We start from the raw sequence: 18,486 nt of genomic DNA, 5'->3' as shown, positions 1-18,486 counted from the left end.
CATTAAAGTCTTCATTACATCATTGTGAAACTAATCATATACTTACCTTATCAACAAAGTATTTTCAAAGAAATTCTTCCGTATGTTTGTAATCCAAACTGGCTCTTTCTCCTCTGCAGCTATGCAGTTGCACGACTTAGTATATCCGTATATTTTCACGATATTATTTAAAAATGTAAATGCAAGTTTGTTGTCAATATTAGTTTTCAATTACACGATCACATTTTTTATGTTACCATAATTGATTTTATGACATATCAAGAAGAAATTCAATGAGTCTAGACAATCATCCACTTTCTAAGCTTTTAGGCAGTGAACATGTTAAGTATCGGTGGAACAACAACATTTTGTTGGCAGTCATCACTTTGAAAATGCCATATACTTTTTACTCAATCCCTATGATTTGAAAAACATTGCCAGGATGGCAAAAAAGTGGTTGTCAGTAATAGTCCAAGTACATGTAACTGATAATAGTGGTCATACCCTTGTCATTAGCAGCCAATGAATTACCATCAGTGGTCAAGATGATGTAAAGAATAGCATTTGAACTTAAGTGGTAAAAGAACTATTCAGTTAACAAGAGGTGAAGGGTCTTAAAGAGTCATATGACTTACAATATTTCTTGTAATATGTAACAGGAAATGATTTTATTAAAAATAGCAAGATCATTTTGTACACATATTGCAAATGTTCAAAGTGCATAACATTCACTGCTGACCCATACTAAGACTTTAAGAGAATTCCATCCATTATGAGTATCTGATTTTTTTTTTCTGGTTTTGAGAGGAAGATTTTTGTAATTTCAATCAATTTGGCCTTACTCCCAGACCCCTTGGGGTTGTGGACCATATGATTTGCAATTTTGGTGTGTCTTTATTAGCCAAGGAAGATTTTTGTAAAATCGGTTGGGGAGTGTTTCAGAAGAAATTGAGGCACCACAAAAAAGGATCATGAGACCTAAGATGTCAGGACAGGTAACAGTGTATTGGTCAATATCAATTTGTTAGTAAAGGTCCAGTGGTGCCATCTTCAGGCAGTGTAGTGGCCAATATTGGTTACAAGTGGTCTGGTAATACTTTGGTTAGACAGAGCAGTCAACATTGGTCAGTAAGGGTCCAGTAACACTTTCTTTAGTCAGTGTAGTAAGCAATTTTGGTCAAGGTGGGCCATTAACACCTTTTTAGGCAGTGTTGTGGGCTCTTTTGGTCCATAAGGGTCCAGTAGTGCATTTAGGCAGAATAGTGGTTAACACTGGTCAAATGTATCTTGATGTGAAAGTGTAGTGGGCAATATTACTAGTGGTCCAGTGGCACCTTAATGATATTTATCAGTTATGGCTCAGTGGCAGTGGTACCTTAGACAGTGCAGTGGCCAATATTGGTCAGAATGGGTCCAGTTGTGCATTTAGGCAGTGTAATGAGCAATAATATTGTTCAGTAGTTGTCCAGCGACACCTGGGTTAGAAAGTGAAGAGAGCAATAAATATTGGTCAGTAGTGATCTAGTAGAACCTTAAGTTAGGCAGTACATTGGTCCGTAGAGATCAAGTGGTGCGTTGGTTAAACAGTGTAGTGGCCAATATTGGAAAGATGCGGTCAAGCAGTGAAGGTAATGCGGATGAAATATTGAAAGGTTGTCAAGTAGTAAAATAACAAGGTCAATATTGGTCAGCAGTGATTTAAAAGTGTGGCAGTATGTTTAGTTAGTAGCAAAAACATTTGTTAATAGTCATATCGTGAACTAGATCTGCAATACATTCAATAGGGGTCTTACTTTCTTCCATCTACTTCCCATCCAGATGCTCCAATAGTGACACAAATTTCAATTGTATTTATATGTTGATCTTCTCCAAATGTTCAGACCAAGTATGGTATTTGTTCTTAATACTGTTCAAAATGATAGATTTTAAACCAAACCTCCAAAACCTGAAGCATTAGAATGCAAGTAATAATAGCATCATGTGATTCTCTTATTTCTTGGTTGGGCATTGTCTGAATATTTTGCCGTCAAGAAGAAAATTTCAATATGGCGAGTTTATGTGATGCCACTTACCCTGCTAAAGGGTACTTCAAAATGTATTTCTCTGTTCCTTAATTGCATTGCCTCGATGAGATTTTCAACCAAATTTGGTTCAAATCTATGCTAAGCCTTCCAACTGACTGTCTACATAGCTAAGTTGCATTAACTTTGTTTAAATAAATATCTTCAGCCAATGGTAATAATCTTTATTTTTTAACCATCTGCACTCTCTTTAGCAGGAGTCACATTTTAAAGAAACACTTAAAACTTCCCCTTTCTATCTTGGGTCTCCTCACCTTCAGGTTTTCAAAATAAATGCTTTTCTAAGGGATATTTCAGACAAAACTTCACTCAAATCTGTTTTTCTACTTTCAAAAAGGAGATGTTTAAACAAAAGTTGACGTTACATGTGGTAGATGATAACAGATGAATCAATAAGCATCAGTCATCCTGACCCATTGGATCACAATAAGACGAAGTAAAATAAATTTATTTCAGATGCTTGAAAATTGGTAAAATGACCGTTTCAACCATAATCTTTAATCTTTGTTATCTTTCAAAATAAGACTTTGTGTAGCAGACAAGATAATATACATAGAACTACATGCAGGCATGTGCAAATATGAAGTATAAAAAGAAAATAAACTAGCAACAAAAAGGATATTTTTTCGTACCACTGACTGGTTCCAGTCTAATGAATAATCAGTTTTGTAAATTTTGTTGTTGTTCTCTTGTATCTTATTCAACAAAACAAAGAAACCGATAGAATCTGTAAAGCAATGTTATTCTTCAGGATCCTTTCTAGAGCCTCATCATGTGATACACTGTCAATTTGTCTGCAATTTGTAATTTGGGTGAATTTCCTGAGCCCCTGCATAATCAAAGGGTGTTACTTTGTCTGTGCATGTGGTTGTCAGTGTTCTTTTAAACATAGCTAATGAGTAATTAATGTGTATAAACTTAGCAGTTCAGTTGTACAGCAAAAAACAAAGCAGTTTGACCACTGCTCCCTAGATCAAAACTATACAGTTGCTTTATTTATTTAAAAATGTCACTTGCCTGAAATAAAATCAATTTAATTTGCAATATAGATAAATTCTAAAAGTAAAAAGGATAAAACTCTTTATTGCATCCAAACAACACTATCCAACAGACTGTCTGCAACAATACCACAGAATAACTTTGCAGTCTCCAGATAAATTCATAAGCTGCTACAGAGCTTCATTCAAAGCAATTCCCCCCACCACCATCACCTGAACATTTAAAATCACTTTTACTTTTGTTTTTCAAATCTTCGAGGGGAATTACACATTATCAATCACAGAATATAACACTATTATCTATCAAATAATATTGCATGCAACAATATTCAAATTTTACTATTCCCCCAATTAAAACCTTCCAGTGTGAATATTTCACCGTGTGACAACATTGAATCTTCCATTATGTATAATCTATTAAATGCTACTACATACTCACTACAGACATTAAAAAGCGATAATTCAACACCGAGTGAACAGTCTGATTTTCACAATCTCTATACCATTATACATATTTTTGATGTACAAAATTATCTAATGAATATTATATATACACCTGTACATGAAATATGCGAATTAAACATGGTGGCAAGTCGGGTCTGGCCATTTAATAGCAATAGGCCTAAGTGTGTACTGTATAAGATGTGTTTGAGGAGGGGCTTTATACAAATCTCACTGTTTATTTTCCTTCCAGATACAATTGTTTCAAAACCAAATATAAAGTTGTACATAAAAATACAACTACAAGATCTGCTTTTGCTTTTGAAAAGTTTTGTATCCAACACAGACGACAAATACTTTAATGTATATCTACATACAAACAATAGCGAAAGCTATTGCATCAACATGAACCATGCTGTTCACAGTGGTAAAGGTTGTTCTTGCATGCTACATTGTACAACAATTGTAAGTGAAATAAACTTCTCTGTAAAAAGACATGTTTTTTGTAGCATTTTCAAAGTGGTTAGTGAAAAGAGTACTTACATTTTATAGTAGAACACTTTGGATTCTGAAGCATTAGAATCTTCCTTTCCCAAGATTGTTGTTAAAATATCTAACACTTCATGGCAGATATGTTTCAGTTCCCCCTCAACCTGTTTAATGAAAAAAATACAAACATTCACATTTGCCTTTTACAAAATACAGATGGATACAAATTTAGAATCAAATCATACTGAAATACTAAATAAGGCCACAGTTTTCTATGTTTTATTTATATGTTCTGGTGTTTTCAATGGTTGCATACATATGATGATCTAGCTATCTACTAAATCCAAATCTCATACATGACCTAGTATTAAAGCACAATTTTCGCAATATTATCTACCGTCTTTCCAATTCCTGATTTTATTGTAATTGTTTATTATTTGAATTATTTTATGTTTCTGAATACATCAACAACACAATTTGCATATAAATATTTCTACATGCTCAGTACTGTCAGGGTCACCTCAGCTTGAACTATTACGATGGATAGTTTACCTTGATGGAAAATAAAGTTTTTCTCATGAAAAATAAGATGCATCTCCACACTTGATGTTACTTAACATATTTTAAGCTTAAATTCATAAGGGAATATTATTGTTTATAATTTCTTTTAAAAAAAAATGGGAAAGAAAAGAAATTATTCTGACAATGACAAGTTTCTTCATGACTAAGTTACACCAAATATGACCGAAACATCTCTCTACAAACCTTATTTTGGTAAATCGCTTTGCATTTCTTTTCCTGGACTTTTTCATTTTTTTCATTTTTATCATTTTTATCACTTCCTTCATTTCCTTGTAATATTCTCCATGATGCTCTTTTAGCTCCAATAACATTTTTGTAGGCAACCGAGAACAAGTTACGTTCTTCTATCGACATAAGTGGATCCATATATGCCACCGTCTTCATAAACTTTACCATATCTATTTGAAAGAAAAGTAAATGGATTAATTCATTTTTCAAGAATCTCATCAACAGTTTACTTTTTGGTATGTTAACAAGGAGAATTCTAGAAAGATTCTGTATTGTGGCAGCCATTGTAAATATGCTGAAAAGCAAAATTGTTTAGGGAATACAAGTTCGAAATATTTCATCTAAAGCACTTAATTGCTTGACACATGTGCAAGTTAGTAGTAAAAATATTTATCTTCATCAGTACATGATTTGTAACTTTTGCACTGTTGTAGAGTTTATGAAACATTGCCTGAATGTCGACCATGTACAGGCAGGGCATTTATTAACCTCAGGTGAAATACACAGCAAAATATTTTGAAACATTTTCTTCAGGTTGGTAATGTCAATAGAATAGAAGTTCTTACGACTACACGGTCACCTTCATCAGACAAATGACCAGTGTGGTGTGATTATAGCACTGATGGTTCCATACCATCTCATACACTATATACGCCAGTGCTAGTACTATCCACACTGGTCATAGGCCTGTAGTGAAACATTTGAAGTGATCTTTCTAGATTAGTTTGAAATAGACAAAATTTGATTTCTTTTAATTTCAATTCATTTAATAAAAACCAACCCAAATCAAATGAAATTAATGCTGAAATATTTAAACTTATGAAATTTTTTAATCTCCAGGTTTGACATATGGACAGGCAGTATTTCGATTAATTATCAGGATTCAAGAGTTGAGTCATTGACTCCTTAAAGTTTGTATCCAACCGAATGCTCTGACAAGTCCCTAAAATTTGGCCTTATAATAGGAGTTATTCAGACAAAGACAAAAATAAAATTGCAGATCATCAGAACTCTTCAAACTAGTGCTAAAGGCAAGAAAAACTACACTCTTTATTACTATTTTTTTTTTACATTATGCTGTATTATTTAGGTCAATTAAGATCAAAATTTTATCATTTATCAACGCCATTTATATGGAATAATTGTGTTAACAGGCACTACTTTTTACCAAACATTACAGATATAGGGATTTAGAAGGAGAATTGTTTGATGCCACTTCCATTGGTTGCCTAAACAACTGGCCATCCAAAGATTATTCAGGTTACATAAATGATACGATTAATTATCATGTTCATATCTTTAAAATTGTTCACAAATTCTGAAGTTGATTCAATTTTGCATGTTGTTATTCAGTTCTAGATTGTTCCTGTTTTTTACTTGCTTTCTTTGATGTTTTCGTTGAATTGCATATGTTACTCATAAATATTTCAGGATGAATAACATGATCATTGATGCTCAGGTAGTTATAAAATTTCATATTAACTTAAAAACTTGATTTGAAACAAAATGTTCAATGTATTCAATTAACAAATATCTTTTATTATGACTTAATGTAAAACTTAAAGATGGACAAAAGTTCATTTGATCATGTATATACTAAATTAGAATAAAGTAATGTTTGCTACAAAACTGTCTGAACTGAAGATGAATTTTCAATTCTCTTTTATAATTCAATTATTTTAAATTGTTGAATAGACCAAATGTAAGTTACTCTGAAATCATCATAAGCATGTCACTTTATTACACAGATTATGGTGTAGAGCAAGTAAATGTGATTGTCAGCCATTTTAAAGAAACACTCCAAAAGGCTGGAGTGGATGTGACAAACATACAAAGAGAATGGGCACTACTCAAAAGACTTTGTACAAGAGGTAAGGTATACCATATAGATAATAAATTTGCTGCTTTACACTTGAATGCCTTGATTAGAGACTATGAATTACATAGTGTTAAACATGGATTTTACATTTTATTTAAGATTTGGCTCCAAGGATTCTGACTGGGGGGGGGGGTGGGGGGGGTATACACAGAACATTTCGGAATAGAGGTGTGGATAACATTCTGCATGTGATGGACCTTCTTCATAGCCTCCCCCCCTACAAGTGTGTCAAATGAATCTAGTTTCAATCAAATGAAGTTAATTAAAACTAACTGAGCGCCACCTCAACAATGCCACGTTAGTACGACTGGAGAGTCTGTCAGTATCGGAGTTTGATCCAAAGTCAGGGCTCGACGTTAACGGTTGCCCGATTGCCCGGGCAAGTAAAAATTGGTGTCAAACAACATGATTTTACCAGTAATTTGATCGGGCAAGCATAAAACATTCAGCCAGATACGTGATCAAAGTCCGGTAGAAATATTGTATTTCGCTGTTGACTATGAAGCAAGTATGCAGTATGTCGTTACATAAATTTTGGTTTACTAGGAAAAGGCATGCTGGCCACAATGTTGGCGATAAGCAAAAAAGATATACAGTATGATCAAACGACCATTTCATAAATTTGAAAACTTGGCTATTAAACACTCACGAAGGCCTAGTTGTTACTTGTTACTTCATTACCTTTTAAGAGACTGTAAGTAAAAGGCAATCGACAGGAACATAAGATAGTCTCTTTTTTTATTCAAACATATAGTGCAATGTTTACACTAGAGAAAAAACTTAATCATTCAATATCATTTGTATGGTCAAGTTAATTTCGGCAACGGGCATGTTGAAATTTAATAGCACTTGCCCAGCTTGGCAAGTACTAAAAAACAGTTAACGTCGAGGCCTGAAAATCAGCAATTGACGGATGGTATGTAATTTGTATTCAATTTCTTCATGATCAAGATGTATCTATTTACATGTTTTGTATCAGTGCTCACTGCTTGTAAATTATGACTGGCTACCATGTGTATAATCACAACATGATATATCAAATTATTTTTTCTTCAGATTTCACCTAAGGGACAGAGAAGGCACATGTACTAAAAGAGGAAGAAAAGTGGTAGACAAGAGGAAACAGATGGTGCAGATAGTACAAGAAGATTTAAATGTTTATCAAAAGGAGAGTGAAATAGTTCAAGAGAATGAAATAGAGAGGGATAGGGAGTCACAGAATGAATGTGAGAGTGAAAGTGAGAATGACTGTGAACTGCAGGACAAAAGAGAGAATGACAAATGATTATAGAATTTGTTTATGAAGTTGAAACAGAAAATGATTCAATGTAATGAAAATATCAAAATGGAGTTTATCTTATATTATCGCAGCAATTTTTAAAAAATTATCACAATATTCATATATTTTTGTTCAGACCGACAGATTTTCATCTGGACTGACAGAATGTCTGAAAGTTTTCAGCATCTCTGCATATTCCTGTTTTATCGTGACAATAAACTCAGTTATATGTATCTTTATAGTTTTTATCATTTGAATTTTGCATTTCTTGTCATACTTGCCTCCCTCAAAAATCGAAAGCAGAATTGGAGTTCACCAATTTCTACACACAACCATGCCTAACTGAAAAGTTACACATTCATGTTTTGTGATGTCTCGAGACACCACAAAGAAAAGCAAGCAGCGTTACTGTAACAACTCGAGATGTCATGAATATAGCAGGAGTTAAATGCAGTGTTGCTTGAATATTTATTCAAAACAAAACCATTTCACAGAACCTTATCGGAATGCTAAAATGCAATCAGTCCAGTATATATTATACAGAAACCAAAAAATCTATTAGGAAATTAGTACTGTTTGAATAACTTGGAAAACATAACATGGCTAAATTTTCACTATCATCACTGCTGAAAATGATATTTCTGTAGTGGAAATGCCGGTCAAGAACAAAAAGCAAGCAATGTAACCCTTTCATATCCAGAACCATCAATGTTTATAGCAATTATGATAATTTGATGTTCAGGGTTAGAAAAATCCACTCGTCTGCTCGTCTAGACGAGTCAAAGCTACTTGCCAGTGAGTGATTTGTTTCAGCTGCTTGTCCTGCAGGCAAGTTAAATTTGTAGTTCTGACTTGAATATTCCATAATAATTGACGTTTATCAACTTAAACACTCTTAAAACTAATTTAAATCCACAGATAGTCGATCAAATACATTGATGTAGTATCCTTGTTTACACCACGTGTCAAGACTTGGGCTGATCAAGACTACACGAAAACCTATTACATCACCACAAATGTTGTAAACAAGGTTGTTTTTTGTGTACGTAGTAACTGTCAAAAAGCTGATGTTCTCGCTCGCGTTAACAGTGAATTAGATATGAGTAAAACAATAAAAGCAAGTGTTTTGTACAAACATTTGATATAGAAATTGATAATAAGATTTGTGTTCCTTAATTTATGTTTTGCTGCCTTTTTTTCTTCCGGTGAGTGAATATTGGATTCGGGCAAGCGAATTTCAAGTTTCACTTGCCTGACGGACAAGTAGCTGAAAATCTTTTTTTCTAGCCCTGATGTTTGAAGAACAAACGCATACAAGACATAGAATGAAATTCCAAAGCTATACATTTCTTCAATGGTGTACGTAACATTTCTTAATTTTGCAAAGATACCAAGATTATGTTATTGGGTGTCTGCTTTAGTCAGCTTTACAATGTCCCTAGTTAACTGGCATCTGCTTTTTCTCAACATTACCATCTTCCTTGCATGAAGGAAAAGTAATTGTCAACAACTACTTTCTTTTATTATCTATTTATTAAGTATTTATTTTCTAACAATAGCTCTAGACATGATGAAAAATGTTACTGAAGAAAAATGCATTTAAATTACTTGCAATTTTATTTTGCTTACGACATTTTTCCTACTGCTAACCCAGATATGGATCTACACATATATACAACAGATGGAAGAGAATGTTATTACGATATTTAAATCTTAAACACATTTTCTTCCTATAAAACATAAGTTTTCAACTGGCTACGGAAGCAGGATCGAAGTGACGGAATAATGCGATAACAGCCCGACCGAAGAACTATCGCATATTTGAAGGATGAGTCAGAGCATGATTTTACACAAAGTCAACAGCGTTCAATTCGTTCGACGATACAAAATAAAATATTCACGGGGACAAGAAATGACGGATTTTAGAAGTACTGAGATCGAGAGCAATTAAAAGAAAATATGCGGGAATGTGTGTATTAGGACCTACTGCAAGTGCCCTTCCCATTCCAGCACCCCCTGCCCCCTTTCGATTTACCTTTGTATATTGTGATTTTCCAAGTCAATAAACAGAAATGTATCGCCGATTACTTAGAATATGTTCACCCCGCTACAAGACAATGATACATATGAAAATGAACAATCTTAAATGTTTATTATCCGAATTTGTTTTCTAAATTCATGAATGACAGTTCGTATACTCATTAAAGATGGTGACTGTCAGTTACCGTAATAATATTCATGGACACACCAATTTTAGACATTTGTTTCGAGAACAGTACAATGAATGCTAATAACGAAAATGTTGGAATGACACAATGGGTACAAATAAACGATTTTCAGCGTCATATTTGACAAGCATTTCTATATATTCTGTCGCTAGGCGGAGGACTAGGTTTCATCATGTCGCTCCTAGTTATGACATTCAACAAATCCCTCCGAACATTCTTTACCTTCATATCTCTCGGCCTGTTCAGCCAATTTACTTTTGTATACTAATTCTTCCCGTTCACCCATTTTGATGCTCTAAATTCCTCGATGAAGCTGGATTTCCGATGAAATCAACAGGAAGTTCGCGATTAAGAGGAAATGGCCCCTAAAAAGTAGTCCACCTGAAAAATTCAATAGGTAATGTATTCATGCGCACAGACGCAAGTCTGTTCATGATAGTGACGATTTGCGCCTAAATTATGTATCGCATATATGCACTGCCTGCCCTGTCCGGTATTTTCATTGCAAATTTTGCACAGTCGATGACACCTGAGAATGTATTTATTTGTTACATGATACGAAGCTCTCTTTGCAGAATTCTAACATGCGTCTAGGCCTACGCGGCCGATGTATTAGATAACATTGAATGTTAGACTTACTAACAATGTCTAATCGGTTTAAACTTTATTCTCTGTATTTTCCGGATGGAAAATTAATCAAAGTACTGAAAGTACTGGTATGCTAAGACCATTAAAAAATAAATTCTTTGTTATTAGCTTGCTGAAACCAACTATATGCAAGCAGTAAATCATTGCAGCCCATAAAAAATGACCAGCAGATATCAAAAATAACAAGCATAGTAGTATTACTTATGTAATACATGTCCCAAGTAGGCTCCAAGATGCAATGATAGGGAAGTTGTTTATTTCTTTGGATACATTGTAGGAAATGTTGATCTTGGACACCATATTATCACTTTAAAACCTGTGTATCTTATTGGTTTAAGACCATTAGTTTGACCATCATGCAAATAACATGCTACATACAAATATTGGGCAGCTTCATTTTCCAGATTGTCTGTAAATGACTGCATAAGAGTGCCAATTTCTAAAACAAACATGATATGTCACCATAACTTAAAATAAAAGATGCCTATTCTTTTGGAACACCTGGTCTTATTCTCCTTGTACTTTTTCAGGGAATCTTATTGTAGATATTGTCTTTGTTTCAATTTTACACTTGTTTTGCTGGTTCTACAATTCTGTTGACATGTTTATATATTCTTTGTTCTCTAAAACTTGTCGCAAGATATTTTATTCCTCTTGTATTATCATTTTTTAACATCCTAACAGTGACCTTGAACCTTGAAATTTGCAAGATGTGAAGATCTTTTAGGTTGTGAAATTTTATAGAAAAATGAGGGTAATGCAAAGAACACCCCCATGCATCTTTCCGTTTTTTGACTGTGACCTTGATCTTTGACATCTGACCCTGAATTTCTAAAGAAACCAACTTCTCATAAGGGATACATGTTCCAAATTTGATTAAGGTATACTGTCTTAGTCTCAATGCGTTTACAAGGTAATCATATAGTACTTGTGCAAGTACTGTGACCTCTACATTCAATCCTCAAAATCATTACTATATCCTCTCCACATTGCCCAGGGATAACTGAAACTGTAATCCAAATGATAACTAATACCCCCAAAACCCACAGCCTTAGCTATCTCCCCATGGTGACCTTTTGCACAGAAACATCCTCTGAAACACAGCGGCATGTGCACGTTCCCTAACATTCCTGCAAAGTTTTGTTGAAATTGGTCCACAGGTTTAGAAGTTGACTGACAAGCAAAACCCATCTATATTGACCAGTTGCCATGGCAATCAATATTTCGAGGGAAAATGGTGCATGCACATCTACACATTGTCCTGAATATTACTGAAAAGTTTCATTGGAGTTGTCCAGACAAGATGTGTCTACAGACAGACAAACAGATGGTGGACTGATAGACAACCTGATTCCAGTTTACCCACCCTTTTGGTGGTATAAGAATGCACAAGAGTGCTTACAAATTCCATGTGGACAGACATTATGGAAAAATAATAATAATAATAAAAAAACATGATACAGGTGCTTATATCTTGTTTTATTCAGTTTTTAGATACAGTATTCTTTCCATGCTTTGATCAGCAATGTAATCTTGTCATGTCAATATCCTAGTACAAGATTGCATACACAAAATTGTTGTAGGTAGACTTTTAAGATACATAAAAAAATACATGCCTAAGTTTAAATGAAGGTTTTAAACAGAAGTCGTATTATGTTCAGTATACAGTGATTTTTCTAGACAATTGTAAACTATAAACTCGGTATACAGCGATCTTTTCTACACATTTGTAAACAACAAACTCAGTATGCGGTGATCTTTTCTACAAAAAGTTTTTTTTATATATTGTATACACTAAACTCGAAAAAAAAAAATAAGTAAACCTTTCTATGTACACTACAAACTCTGTATACAGTGATCCTTTCTACACAAACTTGGTATAACTAGTGAATCTTTCTACTCAAGTAAATTGAAGATTGTATACAAATTTACTACAAATGCAGTATACAATGATCTTTTCCACATTTTTTTAGTTTCCGCAATCTGTTGATTCTTCTTTTGTGATGGTAAATATACTGCCGCCTTTAGAGAGTACTGTGACATTAAAAGGCAATATGGTTGTTAGCATCTCCTCAAGTGATTAATCATCTTCAACATCTAATTGGAGGCCGGAAAGAAGGACGTTTTTCTCCACCATAAGGTCCTCAAGTCCATTGTTGGTCACCATGGCCAATTCCAACTTAGAAGAATCAATAGAGATACATTCTGCCATTCCAGATTTCATTTCTTCAGGGACATCCACTTGCTGAAAGAGAGTAAGGGAAATAAATAACTATATTTCATTATTGCTATGATTATGTGCAAGAAATATACACTTCTGTATAAGCTTATAGTCTTCCCAATAGGAGTCTATATTAAATATACTGTAATTAATTACTTTGACGTTCAGGAAAGTCAAATTATTAAGCGATGGACAGCTAGCAAAATGATAATATCTTGACCATGGTCATACAGAGATTGAATCATAAAATTAAATTTGTGTGATAAATCTGTGCAGTATGATAATTTATTTTGACGTTTGTATTTCAAAAATCATTTTGACTTGAAAAGTAATGTGTAATTTAATTAATTACATTGGACCGTCATGTAATGGTTATTTAATTTTGAAAATACCTGTAATGGCAATGCCATTTTCATACTGTAATTGTAATTTAATTAATTACATCATCATGTAATTGAACCCATGCCTGTTACAAACAGTAGCTGTCCTAACTGATCCTAAAATTAACTTTGACTACGTCTATCACAAAATTAACTTTGACTATGTCTATTACAAATGCCTCATTTAGCTACAGTAGAGGTATTTCAAAAATGTACATCATCGTAGCTGAAAGGACATAATTAATGGTTACTTAACCAGAACTACAGTTCTGAACAAACCACTACAAAGCCTGGTTAACTGTACTAAGAAAATGTCCTCTCAATTAATCAATTTCATTGATTATCAACATCTTATTGTTGTACTTCCGGTCACTTGAGTTTCTTAAAGTTACAATTTGACTTTTAATAAGGCCCAAAGTGATAATACTGCAATGTCTTAATAAGCTCTCGAGGGGTATTGGTTAGACTATTTATCCCATTTCATTCCATTCACCATGGAAACAAAACTCTAAAACGCTTAAAAACAGTCGACAATTAATGACAAACATTGAGCCAAGGGCTGTGTAAAATTGATGAATCAAGTGTTGAACTGACAGTTGATGCAGTTGACATAATACTGAAATTTCTGAGATGAACAAATACAGTACATATATTAAAAGTTCAGGCATAATAAGAATTGTACCAATTACACTTTACACATTCACACTGGGACCTTACACTTTACACATTCACACTGGGACCTTACACTTTACACATTCACACTGGGACATAACACTTTGCTAGGTTTATCCTAATCTTCATTAAAACACTTTCCGGGATTCAGATGTTAATTGACATCTTCATCATTCCCAATCTTCATATTGTAATTGTTCACATGCATAACTCTTCAACAGAATCAACAAGCCATCATGTCAGAAAGACAAAAACTAAATTTAAGCTAAAACTATATATATAAACTTCATATGTAAACCTTACAATTGGCATAGCTGTATAGTTCCCCTGGCCTTGGGGTACTTATAAATTATCTCCGATCAGAAATTTTAAAGTAAAATCGATATATTACACAGATAGATTCCTAGATCTATTCACGGTAGCGTAAGTAGTACAGAACAATATTACGGATAAGTTTTTTTCTGTTTAATTTCCGATCTGTTGGGCCACGGACAGAAGTGACTGCGATGAGACCATTATGAAACGATCATTCAAAAATAAATTCATTTCAAAACACTGAAATACTTTACGGAAGCAACAAAAATGTGCTAGATGCTTACATAACATTTTTCAAATGCATACTGCTTCAAAAGAAAAGTGCCCACCTTGCGCGTCGCCGTCGAGCCTAAATTCAATACATGCGATAGCTCATTTCAAATGAGTATTTTGCAAAAAATGCAATTGCTAGTTCAGTAGAAGTATTGACTTTAAATTCAGCTTATATATATATATATAGTGATACTTACTTACATCAAATACCCGCCATCGTCTTTCTACCGCCGTCTTCTTTCAGGGTCCAGCAGCAAAGAGCACCCCGGCTGTTTCCGTCAAAATTTTATGCTACTCTAAATCATTCTTATTTTAGTTTCATTCTTATTTTCAACTACATATTTCAGTATTTTCAAAAGTTTTCAACAGTATTAAACGGGATGAAAATTTTCGAAAAAGAAAAAAAAATAAAGATACATGACACCCACAATGCATCGCGCGGAAAAGAAAGTTAAGCCACCATATTGGCATCGCCTCGCAAAATTCACCACCATAAAACGTGAGTCTTTGTCATTGTATTTACAAAATTCGATGTCTGATTATCATTAATACAAAACACAAAACGTTTTCTTGATGTACAAGTAATGAAGAAAATGTCGATAAGGTTTTCATTTAATGACTAGCATCAGCAACTTGTAGGGGCGATAATCCAATGATTACGGTAATGTCCGGCAGATGGAGTAGGAGTAAACTTTCGATTTATGAACCAATTAAAACGAAGTACTGATACTCTGGGCCAGGGGCGAAAGCAACATGCTAAGAGCATTGAAAATGTTCTTAGCATAAAAAAATCAAAATAGATTTGGTAAAAAAATTGAATGCTAATCGTACAATCTGTACACTAATTAAACCTATTTTTTTTATATTTCTTTCATTTTTCTTTCACCAATCATCCTTTTTTAACTGTACATACACAGTGCTGCTTAGGCGTCAATCTGTTTATGGCAACGGAAACCCGAGTTCGATTCCTGGCTTAGCGCTCCACAGGAATGCTTCCACTTACCTCACTATTCTACCTTAATTCGGTGCCCATAGTGTTATTACAAAAACTTAATAGGTGATATCCCCCAAATTTTAAGTGATATCTCCCTGACAATTGGTTATATCGCCATAATAAAACAATTTCATGGTAATATCGCCTAATCGTTTTGTTATAATCTGGAGCGCCCTTTTTAAGTTCAATTCAAATTAAAAGAAACAGTAATCTTATTTTTGTCAAATATACAAGAATTACCTGTGACAAACTCTCATTCACACACATATATATATATATATATATATACGCCGAGCTGGTTGTCACTTTATGTTCTACATTGTTGTAAAATCGGTCCTTTTTTGTATGGAAGTTAATACTATCACTCCAAGAGAATAAAGATGATTAATTTAACATATTCATAATATTAACAGGTTACAATAAAAGACATCCACTGCCAATTTATGTATGAGTAAAGTAGATCTACAAAATTATTGCCAGAAAATGTTGACTATGAACAAAAAGAATTAATTAAATATAAAAGATTTTTCCACTGTGAAAAAAATCACCTATTGATATTGTAATATAATTTTCTAAATTAAAGGTGAGGGACACCAAATTGTATACAATCACTGAATTGTCTCAAGTTGTAAATAAATTGTAAAGTTAGCTAACGATTAATGTAAGTCCTGTATCAACGATGCAAATTACAAGCAATTTTACGTTATCGGATTGAGTCGAGAAGAGCGCGCGTTTAAATCGTGGTTAAAAAGGCATTCTTTCGGTAGGCCTAATTGCAATAGGGAGAGGAAATAGGAAATTGTGACAAGCTGCTACATATTTACAATATACAGGCAACTTTCACAGGTTAATTTATCAGCGTCACCATGGTAACAACACAGACTTGGTTTCATCTTTATCTATATCCGTGGTTACAACTGTCGTTACTTAAAAAGAGAAGACGTTACTACACTTCATTTCTGGATATGAGTTACATATCGTCTGAAATACACTATATTTCTTATCATTATTTCACGCCCCTGGTAAATAGCAATTTGCAAAATGCAATTAAATGTACTCAATAGTCCCATAAATCTGAATTATATATCCCTGATTCCGTCTCATAACTAAACATATGTTTTTTTATAGCTCTAATAATAAATAAGATTGTTTTCTACATATATGTTGGGAAACTAGCATGTATTTGTAAATAACAACGCACATAATACATAGATTAATAAATATATTACGACACGGGTAATCTTCGACTGAGATATTCTGTATTTCATATCTTCAGTGTTTCGTGACTTCGAAAATCAATATATCATCCCTGATTGTCAGTGATTGATGACGTCATCTTTGTCGCGGAAATATTTTCTGACATTCGATTATGCTTCACAACGTTGATTTACACGTAGTAAGAAAAATCACGCATTTCCATATGTACCAACATAACACACGTTAACAGAACATTTCGCAACTGTTGTAAATTTAGTAAAAATCGTATGTTTTATACAAATATATTTCGGTAGGTCTTTTCACTTACAACGAAATACATGTAGATTTCCATCCGTCTCCTTCACAATTAAGACGTACTGTGTTTTTTTCCAACATACCGTTTACGGATTTCTCCCGAAACCCCTATCACTGGACATTACATGTGTGTCATTTCTAGTGTTACAACAGCTTGCCAGGTGTCTGTCAACCACGACCGAAATATTCTACATACTACCTTGGTGTTCAGCGATCTAGGATTATATATCACTACCAATAATTAACTTCTTGTCTAAGTAATGTGTTGTGGAAACTTGCTTGAGTTTGAATTACTCGATAAATTTCGTCAGGTATTGCATATTTAGAAAAGCGTTGTAGGAGCCAGCTTCAATAGTTAAGCGTTAGGATTTCACTTGTTCTAAATGATGATTGTTATTTTTCATGGCAGTAATTTTGCAAGGTTATCTTTCTACTGGCGTATTATGTGTACTGTATCGGAAATACACAGAAGCATTACGTTTTGTAGATGAAAGATTTTATTTTTTTACGTCCTTAATTTCCGAGGCTTTTCTTTACGTACATTACATATAATCAATATATAATTTGGATGTACGCTGTACGGATGTCTGGACTTTGGTCGTTTGTTTACGAAACAAGGATGCATCGAATGATATTATTGTAAATGTCAGTAAAACACTAATGAGGACTTTCAAGGTATGTTTTAACACCTACTTAAAGAAATCCGATACCTATATATATATGCAGTTGATGTCTCTGAAATGTAAGTAAATGAGGCACGTGTGTTGCCAGGGATCACGTGACGTATATTCAAGGAAGGGATAAGGACCTAGTATTGGTCCTTGATGTATTCTTTTTTAACAAAAGATGTGTTTGACATGTTGTCACTTAACACCAAAGGCTCTACAAGTTTAGTGATATTAGCATTTTAAAACTAAAATAGAAATTGAAGAAGAAAAAATTGTTGGGTACTTTTTGATATATGGAATAATAATATATATTTTTATATATAGAATATTGTTTAAAATTCGATTTTGAAAGTCAAACTCAGATTTTATTTGATGTAAATCAAAGTATACTTCTGTACTAATGACGATGTTTAAATTTTTAACCAAAGCCTTTCATTGGTACTTAACCTTCAAGATATTCCATCTGTAGTATGTACTATATAAAAAAGTATCTGTTCATATATTTTATATACTAGAAATCCTCCCTCTGTATTTCAGCCTTTTGTTGGAAATCTTTGTACACAAATTCATACTCGGCATACAATGAAATATATAGAATAATATTGTATTAAAAAAAAAA

At 33.5% G+C, this 18,486-nt stretch overlaps 1 protein-coding gene across 5 annotated transcripts in view; it reads right to left on the bottom strand.

The window, feature by feature from the left end:
- Positions 1-10,581, bottom strand: part of LOC132550107 (14-3-3 protein 2-like) — a 62,936-nt gene extending 52,355 nt beyond the window's left edge. For 3 of the 5 annotated variants that reach the window (XR_009554209.1, XM_060214125.1, XM_060214124.1), the window contains exons 1-3: positions 10,407-10,581; positions 4,754-4,968; positions 4,043-4,152 (exon numbers count right to left, since the gene is read on the bottom strand). Coding sequence is in view for 4 of the 5 variants with exons in the window: in XM_060214125.1 (XP_060070108.1) it covers positions 4,043-4,152; positions 4,754-4,968; positions 10,407-10,470 (389 nt within the window). In the remaining variant the exon portion in view is untranslated. The remainder of the gene's footprint in view (positions 1-4,042; positions 4,153-4,753; positions 4,969-10,406) is intronic. The other 2 variants (XM_060214123.1, XM_060214126.1) reach the window with 2 other exon arrangements.
- Positions 10,582-18,486: the final 7,905 nt, after the last annotated feature.

The sequence above is a fragment of the Ylistrum balloti genome, unplaced genomic scaffold, assembly GCF_031769215.1.
Source record: "Ylistrum balloti isolate Yb309-2 unplaced genomic scaffold, AGI_CSIRO_Ybal_v1 Utg370104, whole genome shotgun sequence".
Taxonomy (NCBI): Eukaryota; Metazoa; Mollusca; class Bivalvia; order Pectinida; family Pectinidae; genus Ylistrum; species Ylistrum balloti.
Note: the sequence above shows the minus strand (reverse complement) of the source record. Positions and strands in the feature narration are given on the sequence as shown.